General features: G+C 34.8%; 4 protein-coding genes across 4 annotated transcripts; 1 reads left to right on the forward strand and 3 right to left on the reverse strand.

Moving 5' to 3' along the window:
- The first annotated feature begins 6,802 nt into the window (after window positions 1–6,802).
- On the forward strand, window positions 6,803–10,285 carry HELRODRAFT_185715 (hypothetical protein). Its single transcript, XM_009022381.1, has 9 exons — window positions 6,803–6,901; window positions 7,083–7,152; window positions 7,264–7,379; window positions 7,489–7,623; window positions 8,731–8,799; window positions 8,926–9,059; window positions 9,253–9,430; window positions 9,587–9,681; window positions 9,860–10,285. The coding sequence occupies exons 1-9, from the start codon at window positions 6,899–6,901 to the stop codon at window positions 9,963–9,965; spliced, it is 906 nt and encodes a 301-aa protein (XP_009020629.1). The 5' UTR covers window positions 6,803–6,898; the 3' UTR covers window positions 9,966–10,285.
- A 1,902-nt stretch (window positions 10,286–12,187) lies between these two features.
- On the reverse strand, window positions 12,188–17,416 carry HELRODRAFT_192323 (hypothetical protein; the record flags this gene model as incomplete). The annotated part of the gene is made up of 10 exons (XM_009022382.1): window positions 12,188–12,930; window positions 13,131–13,409; window positions 13,528–13,710; window positions 13,822–14,362; window positions 14,513–15,103; window positions 15,304–15,630; window positions 15,849–16,181; window positions 16,290–16,429; window positions 16,603–16,990; window positions 17,150–17,416. 10 exons carry the CDS (start codon window positions 17,414–17,416, stop codon window positions 12,188–12,190), a joined length of 3,792 nt encoding a protein of 1,263 aa, XP_009020630.1.
- Window positions 17,417–18,540: 1,124 nt separating this feature from the next.
- Window positions 18,541–20,811, reverse strand: HELRODRAFT_81946 (hypothetical protein; the record flags this gene model as incomplete). The annotated part of the gene is made up of 7 exons (XM_009022383.1): window positions 18,541–18,681; window positions 18,905–19,062; window positions 19,204–19,439; window positions 19,536–19,788; window positions 20,036–20,176; window positions 20,367–20,497; window positions 20,744–20,811. Coding segments are annotated over 7 exons (1,128 nt in total), but the record flags the coding sequence as incomplete, so codon positions are not given.
- A 1,257-nt stretch (window positions 20,812–22,068) lies between these two features.
- Window positions 22,069–25,270, reverse strand: HELRODRAFT_81791 (hypothetical protein; the record flags this gene model as incomplete). Its single annotated transcript, XM_009022384.1, has 8 exons — window positions 22,069–22,328; window positions 22,586–22,671; window positions 22,732–22,810; window positions 23,677–23,799; window positions 23,880–23,942; window positions 24,334–24,411; window positions 24,559–24,675; window positions 25,180–25,270. Coding segments are annotated over 8 exons (897 nt in total), but the record flags the coding sequence as incomplete, so codon positions are not given.
- Window positions 25,271–26,641: the final 1,371 nt, after the last annotated feature.

Genomic DNA, 26,641 nt, shown 5'->3' on the forward strand with positions numbered 1-26,641 from the left:
CATCATCATCATCATCAACAACAACATCATCATCAACAACAACATCATCATCATCATCAACAACATCATCATCATCATCAACAACAACATCATCATCAACAACAACAACATCATCATCATCATCAACAACAACATCATCATCAACAACAACATCATCATCAACAACAACATCATCATCATCATCAACAACAACATCATCATCAATAACAACATCATCATCAACAACAACATCATCATCATCACCAAAACTTCGAGAACCATCCAATCGTTATGTATGAATGTAACTACCCATCTTTACGTATTGATATTATTTACATCGCGTTTTGTTCACAACCGTACAAACATACATATATACAAACACACACACACACACATACATACGTGTGTATACATACGTATGTATGTGTGTGTGCGTGTAAATACAATACATACATACAAAGGCTACAAAAAAATATTCACTATAAAAAAACATACGTTATAAACCTCTATTGCTGCATATGTATATAATAAATCAATTTGTATATATATATATATATATATATATATACAAACGCGTTTGTAGATTAATTTTTATATGAAATGTGTATATATATTGTATGTGAACATATACATGTATATAATAAATAAATATATATATATATATATATTTATATATATATATATATATATATGTATGTATATATATGTGTATGTATGTATTCGTCATGTTTAGTTAATTTAGAGTTCTTATAAACATCAGTTAAGAAAAACGTCGTTGTCAATATGACAGTTATCGTTATTATTATAATTATTATTATTATTATTATTGTTATTATTATTGTTTCTAAAAATAGATTTATGAGCGCATCATACATACGTAATTAATGAGGCCGCGTGCCTGTGTCGTCATCGTTCGTTCGTTTGTTCGTTCGTTCGTCCGTTCGTTCATTCTTTCGTTCGTTCATTCAGGCTCATGTTTGGAGTCAATCATCTCTATTTATAAATATAATAATAATAATGGTAATGATAATAATAATAATATTAAAATCATAATAACTCTGATGATGATTATATAATATATCATACAATACTGCTTCTTTAGGCCATATATAAATGGATATTTTTTTAAATAAAATCTGTCGCTTTCTGTCTCTCTCTCTCTCTTTCTCTTTCTCTCGTTTTCTTTCTCACTATCTTTCTCCTATATATATATATATATATACATTTGTATATATATATATATATACACGTACATATGTATATATGATATAATATGTAAACAATAATGCGATAATCATACTTGATAATATTTAATAGTACCTCTTAATACCTATTAATGCCAAATAATTATGAATAATTATAAATTATTATGAATAATTATGAATACCTTATAATACTTTATAATATCAAATAATTATGAATAATTATAAATTATTATGAATTATTATGAATATTAATATAAATGCCCTCATGTTGTACATTGATGTTACTTATTAACTTTCTTGCCTATTTAACTCAGTTTCTTCTGTCTCTATTTAAAAGAATAATTATACGCTATTGTCTAGATAAATTAATTAGCTGAATGATTAGTTAATTAATGATTTTGATTCAATTTTTTCAAATATTTAATCGCTTAATTAATGGTTGATTAATATTTAAATGTTTTAATTAAAAGAAAAAGTAAATTTTGCTACATCTCGAACTTTTGTCCCTTGTTTCACATATATATTAATTAATTCGTGTAATTAACTGTTAATTAGTTAATTAATTAATTTAATTGGTATGATGTTGATTGTTATTTAATTCTTGAGATAGCAATAAATGTGTTATTATATATGTATCAATTTATACTTTGTATATTTAAATAAAATTAATTTATCGACTGATTTATAGATTTTTATTTCATACATGTACTTATAAACAGCATTCTTAACGTGATTGGTTGGTTGGTTTGTTGGTTGGTTGGTTAGTTGGTATGTTGGTTGGTTAGTTAGTTGGTTTGTTGATTGGTTGGCTGGTTGGTTAGTGGTTAAAAGATTGATGGATTGATAGTTTGTGTGATTGGGTGAGTTCCAATTAAGACATTATAAACACTTAAGACGTGCATTCTATGACGTCGAATCACATAACACTGCAAATATGTAACAACTCGACCTTACACATACAATCATTTAATTATTTAATTAAAATTAAATAATAAACATAATCTGATTAATTAATTATTTAATCAAATTAGTTAATTAATAATAAACTTGTAAAAATGAACAGCTAAGCACAAAATTAATAAACACACAAACAACTTAACCATTCCCACATAACATGACAGGGTTATATATTTATTTTTGTTATTTGTTTATTCATTTGTTTAACGAAACTCTAAAAGTTTGTATGCGTGTATGTACGTGTGGTTATCGTAAACACGCACACACAGACAACACGCACACACAGACAACACGCACACACAAACAACACGCACACACAAACAACACACACACACAAAGACACACCCACAAACGAACGAGAGTAGGCACTGTTTCATTCTGCATTAAGCAACTTAAGTACGTGTTAAAATTAACACACACAAACACACACGTACTCGTAGAAACACAATCACGCACACATACAAACACACACGCATACATACAGAATTAAGATGACCAAACAAACAAACGAACAAACAAACAAACAAACGAAAACTTTAGAATGGTCAATATTTTAGCTCCGGTGTCAAATATCGCACGTACACAGTTTTAAGCATTAGCCAGACATTTATCAATAGTGTTTCCTTTCCTTAACGTGTGAGTGTGTGTGTTTGTTTTTGTATGTTGTAGTTTTTTTGTGTGCATGTGTGTTTGTATGTATGTGTGTGTGTGTGCGTGCCTGTTGTTTTCAATTTGATACCTTTGAAAATGCAGGAGTTAAATGTAATTAACTTGTGTTAAATCAGTTTTTTCTCCATGATTATGCCTCAGTTCATTCCTTCATTTGAAATTTAGTTTCAATTAATTCAATTACTTCAATTAAGTCAATTAATTACTTTATTAATGAATTAAAGAATTGTGATTTTAATTCGGATTGAATTTCAGCGACCGACAGCACACAATAAATAATCACGCATGTAGCAACTTTGCCACGAATCATCGATTGCCAATTTTTTACATTCATTCATGTCTATTCCTTTAAACCAACATTATCATTTCATCGTTAAACGCGCTTTTTAAATAATAACTTTATAAATTATTATTATTATTATTATCATTATTGTTATTATTATTATTTTATCATCGTTTTATTATTATTATCATTATTATTATTATTATTATTATTATTATTATTATTATTATTATTATTATTATTATTATTATTATTATTATCGTCCACATATCATTATTGTAATCGCGGAAATGTCTGATTATGTATAATAATAATAATAACAATAATATTAATAATAGTTATAATAATTACAACTATAATAATAATTTTCTGCATATTTTTAGTACCGTGCTGCAAACTGTTTTTTTACACTGTCCATTACTACATACTAATTAGCATAAGTACTGTTTTGTATATGTGTATGAACACACGCACACACACACACACACACATATATATATATATATTTATATATATTAATTTTTTTTAGTTTAGAAATAAAGTTTTTCAAATAAAATATGCCATTTTCGTAGTAAGTAACAATTGTGTTTAAATAATAATAACGTTGAATTATAATCTTGTGGATGTGATGTTTTGTATTTAGTACTTTAAACGTGTGCGTGTGTGTGAGTGTGTGTATGTGTGCGCGTGTGTATCTTTGTTGTGTGTGCGAGTGTGTGTACGTGCGTTCGTGTGCCATCCTTTGTTTCCAATTCACATCTCTTTCATTATTCATTGGAAAATTACAAAATTTGATTTTCATCGTCTACGCTTACTGTTAAAAATTTTTATTAATTGCAAACACACCACACACACGCACACACGCACACACACACACACATACACACTTTACACGTATTCACATACACACACTCGAATATAGACAGTGCTGATGATAATTTCAACATGAGCCAAAAAATGCATTGATATTTGCCTGAATCATCAATAAAACTATTAAAACAAAGCCATATAAAACCATCAACAACAGCAGCAGCAGCAACAACAGCAGCAGCAACAGCAGCAGTAGCAGCAACCACATCAACCACAACTAAAGCACACAGCATCAGCTAGCTAGTTCATTACGGTCAACTAATTCAATTTGTAGTAATTCAATTTGGCTCGAATAATTTGCCGTCAACGATGATGATGATGATGATTATGATGATGATGACGACCAAAATGTTGTTGGTGATGAACATGGTTACATAGAATATTTTTAAGATGATGATGACTACATTGGTGAACAATGATGATGAAGTAGAAGATGATGATGAAGTAGAAGAAGATGATGATGATGATAACAATAAGTGAGGTGATTTTTATCTTTTAACATCACTGCCATCATCGAAGTCGTCTTCTTTATCATCGTCATTATCATCATCATCATGCGCTCTGGGTGCATTATTTTGTTTATGTTGAATTATTAAACATTGGCAGGTTCCAGTTAGACAGGAATTGACCTATCAATTTCATATCATTCTGTCTGTCTTTCTGTCCGTCGGTCTGTCAGTCAGTCTGTCAGTCTGTCTGTTTATCTGTTCATCTTTCTCTGTCTGACTTTCTATATCTCTATCTTTTTATCTGCCTGGTTATTTCTTAGTATGTTTGTCTATTTGTTTGTCTATCAGCCTATATACATACGCACACGCAGGTACACATACACACGCACGCGCACACACATTCATACAAACATGGACACACACACACATTTATATATACCTTGTAGCTATTATTTTTTTATGATAAGTTTTTTTATTTATTATTTCTTTTTCCAATTATGTTCCAATGTATGACATTTATTTAGAGATGCATTAACAAATAAAAATAAGAATTGAAAGAAAAAACTAAGAATTGGAAAATATTAATGTTGATGTGTGTGCGTGAGTGCGTGCGTGCGTGTGTGTGTGCGTGTGTGCGTGTGTTTCATCGTACGTACGCCCAGGGCGTCAATTAGTCAAAAATTCGTTTTGACGTTTCCAATTTTTGTTTCATATTTTCAAAATTTCTAACTCTTTCATTGTTATTATCATTATCTGTTATTATTATCCTCATCATTATTGGTTGTTATTATTATCATTTGTTATTATTACATTTATTATTATTATTTATTATTCATATTATTGATTTTTTTATTTCTTCGCTAGCTGAAATGTTCTACGAAAAAAACGAACTGTTGAACGAGTTATTCCCGTAACTTAACTTGTAACGTAAAGTAATTACGTTCATTTGTAGATCATTACTCTTATAATTATTACCATATTTAATAATATTATTATTATTAGGTAGTTATATATATATATATATATATATATATATATATATATATATAAATTTTATATGTAAATTTGCGTATTAACTTAACTCTTCTGTCTCTTGTGTATAACGACGAACTTGAAAGAAAAAATAAATTGTTTATTTAATTAGCTTCTTCAGTTTGATATTCATCTGAAAAGCAAAAGCAAAACGTGAAGTAAACAAATAAAATATACACACACACGCGTACACACACACGCACACACACACACACACACATTCACACACACACTCACAGATAATATGTAAATAATTAGAGACCAAACATTGCAAATATAGTTAGACTGGTGATTTACCTTAGCTCAAGGCATACTGTAAAGTATTTTAATTACTCCGTACATAACTGAGCCTTGCACTGGCTTTAGCTAACAAAAATTAAAACGTATTTAAAATGCTTTTCAACCTTTTATGTTGAATGGTAAATAATAGAAGAACTCAGTGTAAATTTTCTAATTACAATATTATTTATAATTATTATTTAGTAGTTGCTGTTGTAAAAGAGATAGCCGTAGTAGTAGTAGTAATAGCCGAAACAGCAATAGTAGTAGTAGTAGTAGAAGTTGAAGTCGTAGTAGTAGTCGCAGTAGCAGTAATAGTAATCGTAGTAGCAGCAGCAGCAAAATTTGTGGTATTAAAAGTTGTAATTGGCTTGAGTTTATTTTTGAGGAAATTAAATTATCCAGTATTTAATTACTTCAATGCCTGTTGTGGCTTGAATAAAATTAAAGGATGCATCCAAACGAAAATGTAACAACAGCAACAAGAACAATTATTATCATTTTATTATCATTATAATAATTATTATTATTACTACCACCATAACCATCATAATTTTCGGCAATATGCAGTCAGCCAGTAGAAAGCAAGTGTTTGTGTTAATTAGTCAAAAGTGAATTAGGAACTGAAAAACAGGCAGACAAACGTCAAATGGATGCCATTCCATCCGGTCACTCCACTGGGTATAATGATCGATCGAACTGCCAAATAATATACACGTATTTCTTGCCAACTTGACAAATGTCTGCTGATTTTTTTCAAAAAATGTGAATAAGAACGTGTATATAGTTTATACACACAGTGTTTACAGTGTCTACTGTATATAATTAGACATCAAAACCATGCGGAACAGAGGTCTAAAAAACATTTTGTGTGCAAAAGGATCCATTCACTAGGATTTAATCGTTATAAAAATAAACTTTTGATAATAGATGCATTTTCTACTTTTTTTAAATATTCTGTGTGGTTAGTGTAACTAATAAAAATTAAAATCTGTATGTATTGAAGTATATATGAATGTGATGTCTAAAATTTTAAGTAGTAAAGTACAGTACATCCCTGGAAAATTGTTTACATCTCCTTTTAGTTTTTTTCGCTGTGAGTTCTTTTTCCGCCGAGTCGTTAACCCTACAACCGAAGCTATCGATTTAATTTGTAACAAAATTAAAGACACAACATGGTAAACATTTTTTTCCCAATTTCATTAATAATATTGTTTTACAATTTTTCGTATATAAAATTTTTGTTAAAATCACATTTTATTATTAAGATGCGATTGGATTGAATGTTTAGTGTTTTGGTTATGCATGCCATGATGCATACATCAATTCCGAATTATCCGATATTTTGTTTTTAATCAGGGATTTGTTAAAGTAGTGAAGAATAAGGCGTACTTCAAGCGTTACCAGGTCAAATTCAGGCGAAGGAGAGGTCGAGATAATTTTATGTCTGCCTTGTTAACTTCATTTTGTCAAGTCTTATTTTATTTATTTATCGTTTATCCTGATCTGATGGACAAATAAATGAAATTTTTTGTTACAGAGGGTAAAACCGATTATTATGCCAGAAAGCGTTTAGTCGTTCAGGACAAAAACAAGTACAACACCCCCAAGTATCGTTTGATTGTTCGCTTCACTAACAAAGACATTGTGTGTCAGGTTTGTAACCTGATAGTGGTTGAATATTTTAATTTAAGTATATTTTTAATTGAGCCGGCGAATTTTTTTAAAAATTCAGTAACTAGTTTTTATGTATTTCTTATTGCAGATAGCGTACGCCAGAATCGAAGGTGATGTTGTGATATGTGCTGCATATTCACATGAGTTGCCTAAATATGGTGTCAAGGTCGGGCTGACCAACTATGCGGCTGCTTACTGTACTGGATTACTTATTGGACGCAGGGTATGTTGAACCAAAGCATGGCGACCTTGATTATTTCTAATCTTATTTTGTATTTTTTGGACTTAGCTATTCATTTTGATGAGTTTGTGTGTGGGCCTGTAAGTTATATAATAAAATATAGACATCAAAGTCACCTTTCTTATTTTAATCTGCCACATGGTTCCATTCATAATTATAATGAAACAAAATTAATTTGCTTGTTGTTTTTCACTAGATAAATGTTTTGTTGTTGATTTAATTTGTTTTTCATGTAATCAACAATGATCAATTTTACATTTTATGAGTAAAAATATGGAATTAGAGCTTCCCCCTATAAACTTACCTACATGAAACTTTTTGCAATTATGTGGGCATATACGATAGGGTATAGAGAATTTGTGATGTTTCAATAGTGAATAATCTATCTCTGGTTGGATTATTTCATTTTAACTCATGATACATTTAGAAATCTGCATCTGACATGTTATTTTCCGGTTAATTTTCTATATAAATTTTGTTAACGTTGGGTCATATTTTTAAGTTTTCCAACTTAAAATGACCCTTATTCTTTGTGGTAGCATCAAATGAAATTCAATATAAAACATGATGATTGATATGTCATGCACCACTCTGAATTATCAGTGTGTGGATTATGACTTTGATCACTGATTTTATAGGAATTTCAGTTCTTTGGTATTCTCTTGGTTATTTATGAATTTTCATTTCATGTTGCACCATTTTATTTATGCATTTGAGTCAGATGGCTTGTGTTAATAAAAATTAGTGTAAATATAGGAATATTCAAATATTGGGAAATTTTTTCTTTTGGGAAATGTTTAAAAATCTAAAAAAAAAATGAAACAGGATGACTTAATGTCATGCACCACTCCTAATCTTCAATCTGTGGATTGTGACTTTTATGGCTGATTTCATGATTGTTAAACTGAATTTTTGAATATAATCTAGTTAGATGTATCTTTGCATGTAATAACTACTGTATTTGTGAGTTTTTAACCTATTAATAACATTCACTGTTGTTTATGCGATCAGGGAGTTATAAAATTAGCAGCTACCCGTCCAGTATTTTTGCATTTAATTTATTTAATCATTGAATACATTCATTTACAGATCTTGAAAAAGTTCAACTTGGATGGCATCTATCAAGGAACCGAGGAAGTCACTGGTGATGCCTATCAGGTCTGTTCCCTGGCAATGTCAAAAAAAATTTACATTTCAAAAACCTTCATTGTTTACAGTTATACACAAATAGAGATGGCAATAGTTCATCTGCATTATTCATTTGTCGTTGATCGCCAAATGTAGGTCGAGTCCCAAGATGGACAGCCAGGTGCATTCAGGTGTTACTTGGATGTTGGATTGGCACGTACATCGACTGGAGCTCGTGTCTTTGGTGTCTTGAAAGGAGCTGTTGATGCTGGCTTGGATATCCCTCACAAGTTGGTTATTTCAAATTTGTTAATCCCATCACTTGTCAGATGGATCATTCAGTTTTTAGTAATTTTTCAAAGCATTTTTCAGCTTGTTATGTTCATCTTATTTCATATCTCTCTCAAGCCTATCGTGCAAACATGACAGTATAATAAGTGAATGGATGCAGTAATGAATGACATGAACAACCGCAAACAACAGCACGAAGAGATTCCCTGGCTACAACAGTGAGAGCAAGGAGTTCCATGCCGATGTCCATAGGAAGCACATATTTGGTCTGCACGTTGCTGAGTACATGAGGAACCTCCAACAGGATGACGAGGAGATGTACAAGAAACAGTTCTCCAAGTTCATCACCAATGGACTCAATCCTGATAATGTCAGTATTCTTTAGGGCTCTTCTTTTCTCTTCAAGTTGCATGTGCTAGTGAAATGTTTACATTTTTATAATAAAATTTTGATTTCTCTTGTATTATTTTTTAGTTGAATAACTTTTTTAGATAGTTTATACAACTTATGTTATGTAAACAACTAGATTGAGGAGATGTACAAGAAGGCCCATGCTGAAATCAGAAGCAACCCTGAGCATGTTGTCAAGGAGAAACCAGTCAAGGAAGGCAAACCAAAGAGGTGTGCATTGGTTTTTTGATTGTTTCAGTTATTTTTGGTCTTGTTTTCCAGGGTCTTTGGTTTTGTTACTTGTTTCTCATAAGTTTATTACACTCTAAAAACAAAAATAATTTTTTTCACCAGTCGTGTGCTTTTTAGATTTTTCAAAATTATTATTTTTTACTGTTATTTATTACAGATGGAACAGGTCGAAGATGTCATTGAAACAGAAGAGAGACAGAGTGAAGCAAAAGAAAGCAACCTTCCTCAAGAAGGCCGCTGAAGCTGCTGAAGAGGAGGAATAATTGAACTGATGCTGAGGATGTTATTATCACGCCATCTCTCGCGGTGATAATATTCATGGTGATGATGAATGTAACAACAATAGTCATAATGGCGAACTTGATGGTTTAGTCGATGTGATGTGACGTTGGTTTAGTTAGTTGGTGTTATTGCTTATTATTAATGAACAGTTACTGCAACATAATATGATGACTTGCTTTTTGTCATATTACTGTTTTGTTACTCTGTTTTGTTAGTAAAAGTTAGAAGTTGAACTGAAGTTTTGATACATTCATCCAATAAAATATTAACAACCGAATTGAGGTTTTTTTGGGTTTTTAATGCTTCTTTATTATCTTTGGTCGTCTTTTATTTTACACGTTCCTGTCACAAAAAATATAGAGATACAAGTTGATACTATAGATACATATGTATATATCCAAGTGTGTGTATGTATGTATATATATATATATATATATATAAATATATATGGATTGAAAGATAGGACGAGAACAGATGAAATAAAAGAATTAACGTTTTACAAAAGATCAATGTAACAAACATGGCTTATATATATATTTGTGTGTGTATCAGACACCTTGAATGAATTCAAGGTGTCTCATACGTGTATATGTTTGTGTGTGTGTGTGTACGTGTAGATATTGCACAGAAGCGTTTACGATCAATTTAAATGAGGAAAATTAAAATGCAACAGATTGTAATGTGAATTGAAGTTTATTCAGTGTATGATTTGATCAAATGTGTGTTTTTAGATGTATTAGTGTATGTGTGTTTGTGTGTGTTTGTATAGTGGATGCATATACAGATACGTCAGTATTATAAATGATTAAAAAACAACTGATAAATTGCATGAAACAACACGACATTCAACAGAAATTTTTTTTTAAACAAGAATACAAAACGATTGAAGAGAGAAATATATATATTATATTCACAAATATATATATACCTCAAATGGAAATGATTGGAAAATTATTCAAGAAGACAAACGGATGAAAATAATAGGTGGGGCGCGCGCGAAACATACAAAGTAGCCAAGCGGCATACTAACAGAAAGCCAGTAACGACGAGAACTTTTAAGATAGATTACAGATAGATTGTACTAATTAAGAAGGCACGACAATGCCAGTTTATAATTTACTTTTACTAAATAATTAAACAATCGTCAATTAGTCACTTCGGTTAATCAGCTAATTAATTAATTGAACTTTTTTAGCTGGTAAATCTGTTCGGTTTAATCGCTAACAACCATCTTTGTGAACTTAGGAATCAGAACGAACAGAAGATGCCAACAACAACCATCTTTTTAAACTGAGAAACTAGAATGACATAAATAGTTTTCAACTCTTATTTTTATCAAAAGAAGTCCTATTTATAATGATATAGTTGCTTAGCGTAACGAAAAAATTCACCACGGTATTGAATGTTAAGGTGTTAGTATCAAATTTACCATTAAACTGAAGACTGCGTGTGAAGATTGACGAAGTAATTAATGATGAATATCATCAATGGTAATACATTTTCAATAAATAGTAAATAAAATATTGATTAATAAAGTAGTAAGTTATAAATAAATAAATGAATATTATTTATGTAAAATTAAAACGTTAAGTGATAGTTAACTGCAGCAACAAGTTAAGTAAATATTAACAACGATAGCAACACTGTTAATTACTTAATTAATTAATTAACTAAATAGTTAATTAATTGATTATATGTATTTATATTAACAATTACGATCATTATTAATGAAAATAACTGTAGTCTAGAAAACATTTTACAAATAATGATATATATATATATATATATATATATATATATATGTGTGTGTGTGTGTGTGTGTTTGTGTGCATGTGTGTTTGTGTGCGTATGTAATTGTATATACATACATATACAAATTGAAAATTGAAGTTATAAGAGGCACGTATAAGATACATAAACGTCTATTGAACAACAAGAACCGCGTGTATCTGAATAGATGAACTGAAATGACAAAAACAACGAGATTTTTATATGTTCTTTGGCATTTGTTCGCTTTGAGGGAGTGTATTTATGTATGTATGTGCATGTTCTACGAGTTCGCTCGGTCGTTCGTTTCGCACATTTTAAAATGACGTCATTCATGACGTAAATAAGAATTTCACATAATGCACCGACATGCACGTTGTCTTGAATGTGTTGGAATCTTGAAACAAATTTTATCAACAAATCTAAATTAGAAGACTTAATATTTGACTAAGTACCGAAGTTGGATTCTAAATTTATCGCTGTCTACTTTAACTATGACGTCATTGTTTTCCTTTTTCCGGTCGGCGTTCTGGAGATACTTCGTTATGAGGTATCCGTTGTTGGACATGGTCTGATCAAACTCCAAGGAGTATGTTTCTGACTTCATCTCTTCCTCGCTGACCCTTTTTACAAAGTACAACTTCAATGTACCCACATCATCGTCATCGTTGACGTCATCGTCATCGTCAGTGTAATCACCAGCAAGTCTTTCGAAATCAATTTTTGATTTGTTGAATAGTTGAGCGAAGAGATATGAGAACGAGTGACTGGATAGTGAACCAACAGCCGACGATGACGACGACGAATGCTGGAATACAACTTCCCCACTGGGGAGAAATGTGAATGTCAAATCATCTGGTAAGGAGTTTGAGGTCGACATGGATTCGAACAATAGCGTGGTTGGAACCTCACATCCCATGCCTTCACCCTCCTCGTCATCCAAGTTCAAGGCCGACAGAGCTGAGCGAACCATGGAAGAAAATCTTCGAAACCTTGCAACGAATTCTTTCTCGTAAGAGCACACCAGTAGCTGAGCGAGGTTTGATAATTCCCTATGCCATGACGATGTTGCCTCGTCGTTCATTGGCTGTCGAATGCTGACGTCACCAAAAAGGGAGGTGTAAGGCATTAGATGATTTAGTTTGTAGCGTAATGATTGGAGGACAGCTGGGATTTTTCCTTTTTAGATTGATTGAATGAATGAACGGTTTGAAAATGAATGAATAAATAAACCAATGAATGAATGAACGAATGAATGGTTTAAAAACGAACGAATCCAACCAATGAACGTTAATTAATATAGACAATACCTTATTACAATCAAACTGTTAAAAAATGAAACACGAATTTTCATATATGAAAAAACGAGAGTTAAAAACCTGAAGATTTAATCTTTCCAATCTTCCAGGCTCCAATGTGCAGAGCAAATGGATTCAAAAACTTCGCATCAATGAACATCTTATCAGTAGATAGATGATGATAACGATGCTGATGACGATGAAGACTGTGAAGATGGTTTGCATCAAGGAGAGCGGTGTACCTGCCGTTGTAAGAATCAAACCATCGACCGCCCCGCATGTACACCAGGCCCGTTTGGGGCTCCCGTACTCCCCCGTTGAACCCAAAATGCATTGGGAAGGACGATTTTTTGTTCTCTTCTGAAAATTTTATTTTTAATAATTATTGTTTTAATAAATCAGTTAACTAATTTTTAATTAATCAGTTGTCTGAAGGATTGAAATGTTTGAAAATGATTGAAATATGTTTCCTCCTAACCTACGATGTTTCCTAACGGGTCGTAGATGATTCTGTAAATGAGGTCACCCACGTGATTGGTGGCAGCCAATGGCGAGCCGAATAAGTCGGTCATGATGTAGAACATATCATCTCCGTTCTGACAAGCAAATATTCGATCACCACCATCATCATCACCACCACCATCATCATCATCATCATCATCTTCGTTGTTGTGGTAATAGTAATGATAAATTGATTTGTGATCGCTATCGTACACATGTGTTACTAGATGCTCTTTGTATGGATGTGAGTAAAAGTATTGTATGAACCGACCGTTTCGATATTTCAACATTACGAGCCGTTGTTTTGAATCGTACAATACCGACACGAGAGGTACATCACTTTGCTTATCAGTTTCCTTTTTAGCGTCACTTGAATAGTTTCTGATTGCCACCAGCTGACTCATTGAGTTATGCTCCAGCAAATATTTATCATTCAAACTTCTCACAAATCCCGTTTCGTCTAGTTCGCGAACAAGTGCACGCTTTTGAGCAAAGTGAGAAACTTCAGTGATGGCGCCATTCTGATCGTAGAAGTACCTCCACGTCGACCTACCATTCACCGTCACTTCGGTAACTCGATCATCTTCATTGTACAGGTACAAGTAAGTTACAAGTTTGTCGCCGAGACCGAGCTTCTGCTGCCACTGCTGCAAGCGTCCCATGTCGTCGTACCGACTCACAGACTCAAAAATGTAGGACTCACTTGTGAGACTTAACCACTCTGACTTACTGTCGCCGTTATCCTCCCAAGATGTCACAAACTCTGCTGCGCCAGGAAATTTTATTGATCGTTTTGTGGCGAATTGTTCCCACTGTATGTTGAAGTGATTCATTCTTCGTGTTCGACCGCTTTCCAGATCGTATTCGAATTCCAATTTGATCGTTTGAGCGGACAGTTCGGCAAAAGTGGCTGACACGCTGGCCAGGTTGAAGTTTCTGTCATAAGTGTATCGGTAGTCGACTCGTTTGATGTGTTTTGTTATGTCGTTGTTGTTGTCGCTGTTGTTGTTGTTGCGAGTGAAATCAAATTCGTTGATTTGCCACCTACAGAGCATGCTTCCAACGTCGAGTTTGATGTATGAGTGATAATAATCTGTTGATGTTTTTGGTTGAGTTGTGCTGCTGCTACTGTTTGGCTGGAGGCTCTCCAAGTAATATCCGTTCATCAAGGTCGATTGGTCGTTGCGTGTGTACAGTATGGAGGTTTCATCAAACGTCAGCAAGAGTTGCATGTGATCCTTCCTGCTCATCAATGCAGGTCGGCTCAATTTCATCAGTCTGATCGTATTCGCGTACCTGTATCGGACGATTTTGTTTGAGTTAGCGTAAGACAAGCTGTTGATGTTTCCACTGACATCCACATGCAGACGGATTGCGTGCTTGTGATGGAAGCCAGGAGGTGTGTATATGATTGCCGACTGACCCAAGACACGACGCACGTGGAAGGTGTGTGTCGTCGTTTTGTCGGGCAAGCTGATGGTTGTGAGGCGGTCCGACGAATCATACTCGTATCTGTAAGTTGATCCCCTCGCTGATGTTCTCGAGGTTAGCAGCTGTGGGATGCGTTTTGATTTTAAATTAGATCATCAGTGTCATGTTTCATGGGTGCTTTGCATGATTACGTCCAACGCACCGGAGACATATTAATAATTGCTCTGAATTGCAAAATTATTCTGTGGTGCTATTCTAAGACAAATTTCAAAAAATTAATATAGAAAATTTCAAAAAAACAAAAACAAAAGAACCAACTAACTTCATCGCCATCACCACCGGCGTATGAGTACTTCCATTTAACGTTGCCGCCAATTTTAACTTGCGCTAATTTCCCGCCTTTTTCAGTGTATTCATAGGCCACGTTCTTCCCGCCAATTTTTTCAGAAACAAGATGGCCGTTGTGGTTGTAATTTTTTGTGAGGGCGGGAATTAATTTCTGCACGTGGTGGTTGTTCGTGTCGGCTTGCACGACTCGACCGGCTTTGTCGTATCTCACTGTAAATAATTCCTCGCCATTTTTATTCATGATGACGTCAGAGTAAGTTGTGCGGTTGAATTCTATAAATAGCACCTGCTGGCCGTTCACCTGGAAATGTGATTGGTTGTCGGTTTGTTTAATTGAGAGATTAATTAAATAGGGGTTGACATGGAAACGCATTTTTCGACGAACAAACATTTTCGAGTTGAGTCTGAGTAAATGAATAAACAAATAAATGAATGAATAAATAAATAAATGCAATAACGTGCAACGTGTAAATTAACGAATGTCTGAAACTCGAGAATTTATAAAAAACAAATTCTGACTGAGAGCATCTTGCCCATGTAGCCAAAGGAGGAGGATAATTTTTGAGGTCCTTGCTGCTGATTCAGTGGCTGTGAGGGATGATAAAAATTTTGCTCCATTATTCTTCCGGGATAATCGTAATTATCATCGTCGTCATCGTCGTCGTCATCTTCATCGCCGATATATTCGTGAGATCTCCCATCACTGTTCATTGCTTCGTCCCTACTTGAGAACAGCCTTCTCTTAATTTGGTTGTTGGTGGCTGTGGTTGTTGTGGCTGGTCGCTTCTGGTAGTAGAACCATTCGAGAACGTGCATCAAGTTGGTGTTTTTGTTGTTGGAGGTTAGTGTTGTCTGTTTAGGTTGAAAAAAAGATGAAATATTCATGCTATAGACATGATGAAAAATAATTAAAAACCCGATAACTTGAGAGAACTTTTGATCGTTGAAACATTAGCCAACCTTTTTTGTAACTGAGATGGGCAGATCGAAGTTGAGAACAGGCCATGGCTGGGTGGTGACCATGGCAACGACCCCCAACGTAGGGTACTCGGCGACATGCTTATCGTCCGGTGTGTTCGTGATCCTGGCGCGAAATTGATCTGCATTAGGAAAAGTAAATTTGAAAATTTAGAATAAAAACTGTCGTTTTGAAATATTTTTAATTTGTCAATGCATTTTCCTATCATCAAACGTCTTATAAGTTAACTGAATTAAAGAGTCAAATTAATTAAAGTTTATTCTCCCATACCGATATTAATAGTAGTGCTATAACGTTCGCTACTTATTTTCATTGGTACACCGTTCAAATTTTCAACTTGGATGGCGTTTTCTAATTGGAGAAGGTTTAAGGATGGATTGTCATGATTGGTCAATGCCTTAATACGACCCAAATCGTCATAACGGTATTGGTCGATTTTTGACCTCTTCCCATCTGATTGGTTGACGGATGAAATTAATTCGGCGTTGCCGAAATATGAAAAAGTAACAGATTTGTAATTATTGATGTTGTCAGTGTTGATGTTTGTCATTGCATTCTTGTTCAACTTCTCGTTTTTGTTTTTATTCTGATAGGTTTGTACGATGGAGACGATCTGTGTGGATGGATTCAAGTGGAACTGAAGCTTCTTTCCAGTCGTCGAGACTACAAGCTCGTTCGGAAGCTGTGCGAAATGAAATCATCAGTGGCACGAAGTTATATAGTTCATTGAAAGTAAAGTAACAAAGATAAATTGCTTTACGGTAAGTTCGTTCTCATTTCAAATGTGCATGAAAATGAGTGCAATTTCAACTTTTACAAATCCTATTTTAATGAAACCCACATTTCTGTAGTCGCGACCGATTGTGACTGAATTGCCAAATTCATCGACGACACTCTTGAGTTTTCCGTGGCAGAGGTTGTTGGAGTGGGTGAAGTTGTAGATGTAGCTGCCCGTCAAGATGTTCTTAGTGAATCTGTGCAGACTCTCCTTGTTGAAGACGTGCAACTGCATGGAGTTCGTGTCCAGGACCTCGTACTGTTTGAATTCTTGCGGAACTATTTCGTTTATTGGTGTGGAAAAAGGTTGAAAATAAACTGTATAGATCATGTGGATGTAGCTAGATAACTATACAATTTTAAAAACAGCAGGTTTTTAAAACTTTATAGCTAAAAATGCAGACTATCCAAACTTTGCAAGAACCAGACAAATTTTAGCAATTAAACTAAAACTTAAACAAATACAATTGTAAAACATTACTACGTGGTTTAATGCAGTCAACCTGGTAATTTATCAGTGATTGAGTAGATTTTGAAACTGCCGAGATCTGCCACATAGACAACCCCATTTGGAGAAACACAAACGGATGTAAGATGTTTGAACATGGAGAGACTTTGTCTGGATGAATCTTGCGGCTGTTGTTGCTGCTGTAGCTGCTGCTGTTGCGACTGTTGTTGGTCTTCGGGCTGCAAACAAGCGCATTGTTGAAGGATGCAACTACAGCCTTTCGTTGAATCAACAAAGTTTACTAAATTTCCTTGGTTGTCAAGTTTTCTAATCTGTGGAGAAATACAAAAGTTGATAGATTTTGAAACATTTTCATATATTTTTAAAAAATGAATTTTTTTTGAAACAAACATAACAAAAAAAATGATAAAATTTTTTTTTAAATTTTAACCGATTTTCGGTTTTATTATCATCATTGAAATACAATTTTTTCCAAAAAAATCAGAAAAATGAAAGAATTACAAAATACCCTGTTCAACTTTTTGCCATCACTCTCGACAATATACATCTGACCATCGTAGGAGTGACTAATATCTTGCACACTCTCCAAAATCGTTTCGGTTGATGATGAAAATGATGACGACGAAGATGAAAAAGATAAAGAGGAAGCTGGGGAAGAACAAGATGATGATGAGATGGATGATGATGATGACGACGATGATGAAGTGTTTCCGAAACAGTATAGAAGTCTTCCGGCTATGAGCATCAACTGTTAAGATGATTGAGATAAATTGATTGGATGCAAAATTCACGATGACAGCATATCTCTAATTCATGTTATTATCGGTTGATCGTTTTAATCATTTCCACCAACATTTTTGTCATCACCATCATTTTCATCCCCATCACAATCATTGTTTTTTCTTTATTTTATTATCACAGTAACTTCATCATTTTCTTTATAGTCATCGTTCTCGAAATAGCAAACAACATCATCATATTCATTATCACTCATTAATATCGTCATCGTCATTGTCGAAACTCACCTGATTATTGTGCGTCAACTTAAACACGAGATTGTTATCCAAGATATGCAGCGAGTTATCCAACGGATTGATCGAGAGCTCTGTGGGCCATTGTAGTTTAACCTTCGAAATAATTTTTTCCTATAAATTTTAACTAATAACCTTCCATTTTTAATAGTTAATTATTTATTTCTTTCAATACATTATTAATTTTTTATAAAAATTTAAATTTTCGAATATTATCTGTCCGGTTCTGCGCATGTCAAAGCTGCGAAATAAATAGAGAGAGAGAGAGAGAAAGAAAGAAGAGAGAGAGAAGAGAGAAAGAGGAGAGAGAGAGAATTACCTTATCTACGGGAAGAGCTCCGGAACATGGGAATGGACTCCACAGTTCCGGGAATTTGTTCGACCCGATGAGCGTGTGGATCTTGTTCAGTGTATCGACGTACCGAACGAAGGCCCCATCAGCTATGTACAATATGTTGTCCCTGTCAATGGCTAGACCTGGATCGCACGAAGATGAAGATGGCGATGAAGAAGATGAAGATAATGACGAAGATGGTTCAAACAGTGATAACGCAATGTAATTAAAAATATGAAACATTGCACTCGTGTTCATCAACGAAGAAAAGCCATCAAGCACACCTTTAGGATAAGACAACTTGGCATATTTGGCCAGCTTTCCATCTCCACAGTTGTCGGCATCACCTGGATAGCACTGTTCTCCAGTTCCAACAACGTATTCAAAATTATCTTTCAGATGATCTGACCTCGCCATGTGTTTCACCCGGATGACCTTGAGGTTGATGGCATCACTTACGTACAGCAATCCGTCCACAGGACTTATGGTCATGTGATATTTGTGGGAAAATTCCTGCGGGCTATTTATAACCAAGTTGAAAAAAATTAATATATATACTGAATTTTACAGAAATTATTAAAAAAAATTTATTCAGAAGTAATATGACAACTCTAACTCTAGCTGCAGTATATTGTTGATTGCATCTCTGTTAGCATTGAAGAGCCGTATGAAGTTGTAGTCTCCAATCACCAGGCTGCCATCTCTGGCACTGGCCAGGCTGACGGGCGCGAACAGTTTTGCATTGTGCACATCACCACTGCAGTCGTTGCAGTCTGGTCTGCGAGTTTTGCCGGTTCCTACAACTGTGTTCAGCTGGTAGAGAAGACCCTTAAGGTACATTATGCTGCCATCGCCTTTGTGCAAAATACCTTTGTAAGTGGTTGTTGTTGTTGTTGTTGTTGTCAATTTTCATTTTTGTCATCAACATTAAAAGAAAACTTCCATGTTCATCAATTTGTGACTTTAATATGTCGTCATATTTAACATCATTATCATCACCCCCATCATCATCATCATCATCATCATCATCATCATCATTATCATTATCATCATCACAAGAATCATTGCCACCATAAAAATGGTCATCAATATCATCACCACCACACAACAACTGACCATCCCGGTAATTGTAAGCATGGTGCATGTGTAGGTTGAACAGTCCCATTCCTGATGAGGACATCTCGGACCCGCTCATCCTCACTGTCCTCTTCTCCCAAAATATCCTGCCACAATTCCGGTACTCGTAGCCAATCAGAACTGTAGGTTACATAGGAACTAGGTCATGATTGTTAATTGGGTCAGGGCTAGTTTGTTGATTGTATCGTGCTTTTATGTTGAGTCAAAAAAAATAATTAGATCCTTCGTAGTAATTATTCTATTGGAAATAAACCACATGGTAATTATAATTAAATTAAGTTGGATTGAATGAATGATTGAAAATACCGACCGACTGCATCGACGATACCGAATACCGTCTGCTTGTACACGTTTTTCGGTTCCCAAGCGAATACGTATCGAAGCATGCGATCCGATTCGAATATTCGTTCGTGATCGACGCCTTCTATTTGAATGTGCAACCTGCTCGTCGGTTAAATTTATCGGTAATTAGTTTTAAGAACGGATTATTTTTGAAATAATCTTTTTTTAAAAAAAACAAAAATTTAATTGACAATATAAATTAATATCCAAACCATTCAACTAAATAATTTATCAATCGATCCAGACAACCAACCAACCGACCAACCATCCAACCAGTCAACCATCCAACTAACCAACTGACCGACCAATCATCCAACCAACCATCCAACCAGTCAACCGACCGACCTGACGAATATTAAGTGACTCGGCACCACCTTCCCCGTCATATGAACGTGGATGACATGCGAATAGCCGGGCACCTTGTTGCTTCTGTACACCAAATGTGCTGCGGTATTCGGTATTCGTATGTTCTTTTGCAAGAGCTGACAAAAAATACAACTTTGTTAGCATGAAACGAATAAATTTAATATTAGAAATATTTACACTTCAAAATTTTTTTTACTGATTTTCGCAAAGAAATTTTTAAAATGAAATATATTTCAGAAAACTGAAACCTTGACGTGGGGCATCAGACCATCACTTCCTACTCCCCCACTCCCTTCCACAAACTGCCATCTTGTTTGAACCCTGGGTTGAAGGTCACACACGTTGTGAACTACGTTTACGCAATCTGGTTGGTCGTTGTAGTGACTATTCGCCATTGTCATGACAACTTTCTCCATGTGGACAAAGCGATTCCAGGGCACCAGAACGCTTTTTGATTGGTGCCTGTAAGGCGACCTTGTAAAGTTCAAGGTCAGAGAACCGCCTCCGTTCACCAACATGTCAAAACTGTTGACGATGATCATGGCGTTGATGGGAGTGATGATGACGAGGTAGTTGGAAAAATAACAAAGATGATTAATGATTCTTATCTCTACGACCACGAAAGCGTTCGCGAACGTCAGCGCAACAAAATCGTCATCGGGTCCTACATCTTCCGTACAGTTATCAATCATCTTCACTTTCATCATCATCGTTATCTCATCAACATTTTTAATCTTCCCCATCAACGCCTCAACTATTACAGGTTTCATTTTTGCCACCATCATCTTCACCGTCACCATCAACATCATTTTCTTCACTACCATAACCACTACCATCATCATCATAATCATCATCATCATCATCCACTCACACTCCTTCATTCCTGGTGTAGGTGTGGCCATACATGGGTTGTTGCAGTACATTGACACTGACGCCCTTCAGTGGAAAACCCCTTTCGTCAAAGACACGCCCCCTTATCACCGAAGCTTGGCTGTCATTGGTTGAATAAATACGCCAATCAAAAATTTATTTTTATGTGTTATACACGTAGAATTTCTTCTTATCTTGTCATTTTAACTGACATTCAATAACGGCTTTTATCACAATTTTGCAGGAATTTTTTTTATAACCTAATCAGTGCTAAAATATCAATCAGCCAATCAACATTAATCACTTAATCAGTTTGCCATTTGACTTTAACCATTTAATCAAGCAGCCAAGCAGCCAACCAACCAACCAACCAGCCAACCAACCAACCAACCAACCACCTAACCAACCAACCACCAAGCCAGCCAACCAACCAATCAACCAACCAGCCAACCAACCAACCACACAAAAACCAACAACACAACTAACGAATCGTTGAAAACATCTTTATGGGCCGACAGCTGAACGTTCTGAGCATCAACCAGAAACTTGACCCTCTCATAGAAGGCTTCCGTACTGCAGCTGGCTTCATTTCGTCGCAGCTGATTGTGTGGCTCGGTGGCCGACTTGCAAAGGATGGTGTTCATGCACTTGCTAACAGAGCAGCAATCCGGATCGTTGCAGTCGACTAATGTGTCTGTGAAGTAATTGTGGTGGCGGTAGTAGAAGTAGACATCATCGCCACCATCATCGTTATCATTACAACCGTCATCGTTATCATCATCATCCTCATCATCTTTACAATCATTACTATCGCAATCATCATCATCATCATCATCTTTACAATCATTACTATCGCAATCATCATCATCATCATCATCATCATCTTTACAATCATTACTATCGCAATCGTCATCATCATCAACAACAACATCATCATCATCATCAAAAGACCTTGATCATTATCAATCTTATCATCACACTGGTACTCGACTGGCACATTGCAAGAGCTGCCGGACCAGCCATTATCGCATCTACACCTCCATATAACCGTCGATGATGATGATGATGATGATGATGATGATGATGATGATGACGACGATGTGGAGTAAGATGGCGGCGGTGGCAGACTGATCATCTCGCACTTGCCTCTGGACGAACATGCGTTCGGACAGCCATCTGACGTCAAAATTATTTGTAGATTTTATTTCGTATAATTCTATAATAACTTATTAAACTTAACTATAAAAACATGCATACAAACATACATACATACAAACATACATACATACATGCATACATACATACATACATACATACATACATACATACATACAATAATAATAAATTCAATAATAATAATAATACATACATACATACATACATACATTTATACACACACACACATTTATACACACACACTCACACACACACATTCATACACAGTACAAATACACACACACACACACACACACACACACGTGGTTCAGTTCTGCAGGCGTAATTCATCATTTGCTGACGAGTTGAATTTTTAAATAAAGTGGATATCCATCAAAAGACAATCGGACCAAAGTTGATGTTAATTCGGATTGTATAAAAATTTCAAATGAATGAACGAAAGAAGGAAGAACTTGAATTAATGAAAGAATGGAGTAATAGAGAGAAGAAAGTTTGCCAGGTGATGAATGAAATGATCAATAGAGAGATAATTTGAATCGTGATATTGGAGAAAAATAAATGAGAAATGTGAGGTAACTGAATGAATGAAGGAATGAATAAATGAATGATTTATTGATGGAATGATTGATTTAATGAAAGAATAAATAAATGAATGATGGATTGATTGATTTAAAAAATAAAATTATCATCGAATAACCAGTTGAATTAATGAATAAGCAAAACAAACAAACGAAAAACAAAAAAAACAAACACACACATGCACACAAACATACTCAAACACACACACACACACACACAAACATACTCACACACACTCACACTTACACATACACAAACACACAAACGACACAAACGGCAATACAAACCCATAGAACAATGTGTCCCATACCAGCCAGCCCCACAAATACAAACTCCATCGTGGCACGTACCACGGATACCAGAGCAGCGAGTGTCGCATCTTCGAATTGAACAGTTCATTCCGGCATAACCTAAGTGTTGTTTGATTGGTTGATTGATTGGTTGGTTGGTTGAGTGCTTGATTGAATGATTGATTGATTGATTGACTAACCATCGAAACAAACGCATTTCCTATCCTTGCAGTAACCATTAACACAGGGAGGATCACATACTTCTGTATAGCAAACGTTTGAAAGGTAAAATTAAATAACTGATTGACTGACCGGCTGAAAAGTTGATTGGTTGATGGATTCATCGATTGATAACTCAACAGACTGATCATATAATTAAGTATTTTGACAGTAATTAGCTAAAAATGATTACGGTAATAAGGATAATGATGAAGAAAGCGACGATGCGATGAAGACGATGATGAAGATGACGATGACGACGATCGGTTTATTGGTGATGAAAGGTATTGACTGAAGCGTTAACTGTCAGAGGAGCTTTTTGATGAATGTCATTCTGAAGAAGGTACAATGGCCATTGTGATGATGATGACGACGATGATGATGACGACGACGATGATGATGACGATGATAAAAATTATAACAATTTAAACCCACCGACGCTGCAGGATTCACCGGCAAATCCCACCGGACATAGACACCTTCCATCATAACAGACTCCGCCATTTCGACACACTATGACGTCATCGTCGTAGTCGTCGTAGTCGTCTTCGTAAATGTCGTTGTTATTGTCGTTATATTTGTTGAATTTGCTGACGTTGGTACTCATTTTATCACCGTTATTGATGTTGTTGTTGCTGCTGCTGCTGCCGGTCACGTGACATATTTGGTTTTTAGTGTTGACTTGGAGGCCACAATCACTGCCCATCCATCCGTCATTACATATGCAGTGGCCAGATGCATGCAGACCTCTGCCATTGCATTCTTTCACACAGGCCGCTACGTGTGCGTGTGTATATGTGCGTACGTGTGTGTGTGTGTGTGTGTGTGTGTGTGTGTGTGTGTGTGTGTGTGTGTGTGTGTGTGTCAGTATAATAAAATATTATTATTGATAAGCGGTAAATCAATCAGTCAGTAATATATAATATTAATCAACCAGAAAATCGATCAATCATCCGACCAGCCAACCATCCATTCATCCATCCAATCAGCCAATCAACTAACAATAAGCAAAAACTTCATTCAAACAACCAATCACTCACTCACTCACTCACTCACTCACTCACTCACTCACTCACTCACTCACTCACTCACTCACTCACTCACTCACTCACTCACTCACTCACTCACTCACTCACTCACTCACTCACTCACTCACTCACTCACTCACTCACTCACTCACTCACTCACTCACTCACTCACTCACTCACTCACTCACTCACTCACTCACTCACTCACTCACTCACTCACTCACTCACTCACTCACTCCCTCAATCAGCTTACCTTCTTGGCAGTACCTTCCGGCAAAACCATATTGACATCTGCATCTTCCGCCCACGCAATCGCCTTTGTTGCTACAATTGTGACCACAATCGTCGTCGTCGTCATCATCATCTTTGTTTTTGATGTCATCTTTTGAGTAACGATAATTATAACAATGATAATTATTAACATCACTTATGCTCCAGCACTACTTATGTATCACAGTTGTAGAAGTAGTAGTAGTAACAACAATAATATCAACAACAACATCAACAACAACAACATCAGCAACAACAAAAAGCATCAAAAACAGCAACGTCAACAACAACAACAGCATCAACAACCAACCAAGAACATGAGCATAAAACTTGAAGAAGCCATCAACTGATGATTCGTCATTGTAGAGCGAAACATACCACAAGCCACTCTCCAGCTGTTGGCTGATGTCAAACGTAGCTGCTGCTGCTACTGCCGCTTCTGCCGACGTTGTTGTGTCGTCCTGATGAAAATGGAATGTTTTTAGTTGATGCCATTTAAGGTTGCACTGGCGTAAATGTTTACAGGAATGTGATGTGATTGAAGTATCATTACATACGATTGTTTCAAAAAAGTCAATATGGTATGGAGATTGTTAATGTTATTAGTGTTATTTTTGATGTAATTGATGTTGTTGTTGTTGTTGATGATGATGACGACGATGATGATGACGTTGATGATGATGCTACGATCGAGTTATTAATAATTATTCGAAATATTGTAATCCTACAATTCAAATGCCCAAAAGTAAAATCAATCAATCATGCATTATATCATTTCATACTGAAACTCAATGAAACGTTCGTTCGTTCGTTCATTCGTTCGTTCGTTCATACATTCGTTCATTGGTTCATACTTTCCATCGTTTGTTCGTTCATTCGTTTGCTTGTTTTTTGATTGTTTATTTAATATTTTTATCGTATATTTTATTTATTCAATATATTAATTTAAAACTTCAGTCATACATTCGATTATTTATTTAGTCGTTAAAAAATTAATTTTATTATTGGTTCGTCCTTAATGTTTTGAGCTAAAAATTTCATTCATTCATTCTCATTCATTCATTCATTCTCATTCATTCATTCATTCATTTATTCATTCATTCATTCATTCATTCATTCATTCAGTCATTCATTCATTCGTTCGTTCGTTCATTCATTCATTCATTCATCCATTCATCCATCCATTCCTCCATCCATTCATTAATTCATTCTTTTTTGTTGTGTTAGAAGCGAATCAACACAAAAAAAATTGAAGCGTTCATTCGTTCTTTCATTCAATTTTTCCACAATTTCTGCAATTCTTTTGTAATTAACGAGTATTCTTTTTTATTCATTCATTCATTCATTCGTTTATTTATTCATTCATTCGTTCATTTATTCATTCATTTATTCATTCATTCGTTCGTTCATTCATTCGTTCATTCATTCATCCATCCATCAATTCA

The sequence above is a fragment of the Helobdella robusta genome (genome assembly GCF_000326865.2).
Source record: "Helobdella robusta unplaced genomic scaffold HELROscaffold_31, whole genome shotgun sequence".
NCBI classification, from domain to species: Eukaryota; Metazoa; Annelida; class Clitellata; order Rhynchobdellida; family Glossiphoniidae; genus Helobdella; species Helobdella robusta.

Coding starts and splice junctions, on each gene's coding strand:
- HELRODRAFT_185715 (XM_009022381.1), top strand. Junction 7,380..7,488: donor ACAAAGACATTGTGTGTCAG/GTTTGTAACCTG, acceptor TTCTTATTGCAG/ATAGCGTACGCCAGAATCGA. Junction 7,624..8,730: donor GATTACTTATTGGACGCAGG/GTATGTTGAACC, acceptor ATTCATTTACAG/ATCTTGAAAAAGTTCAACTT.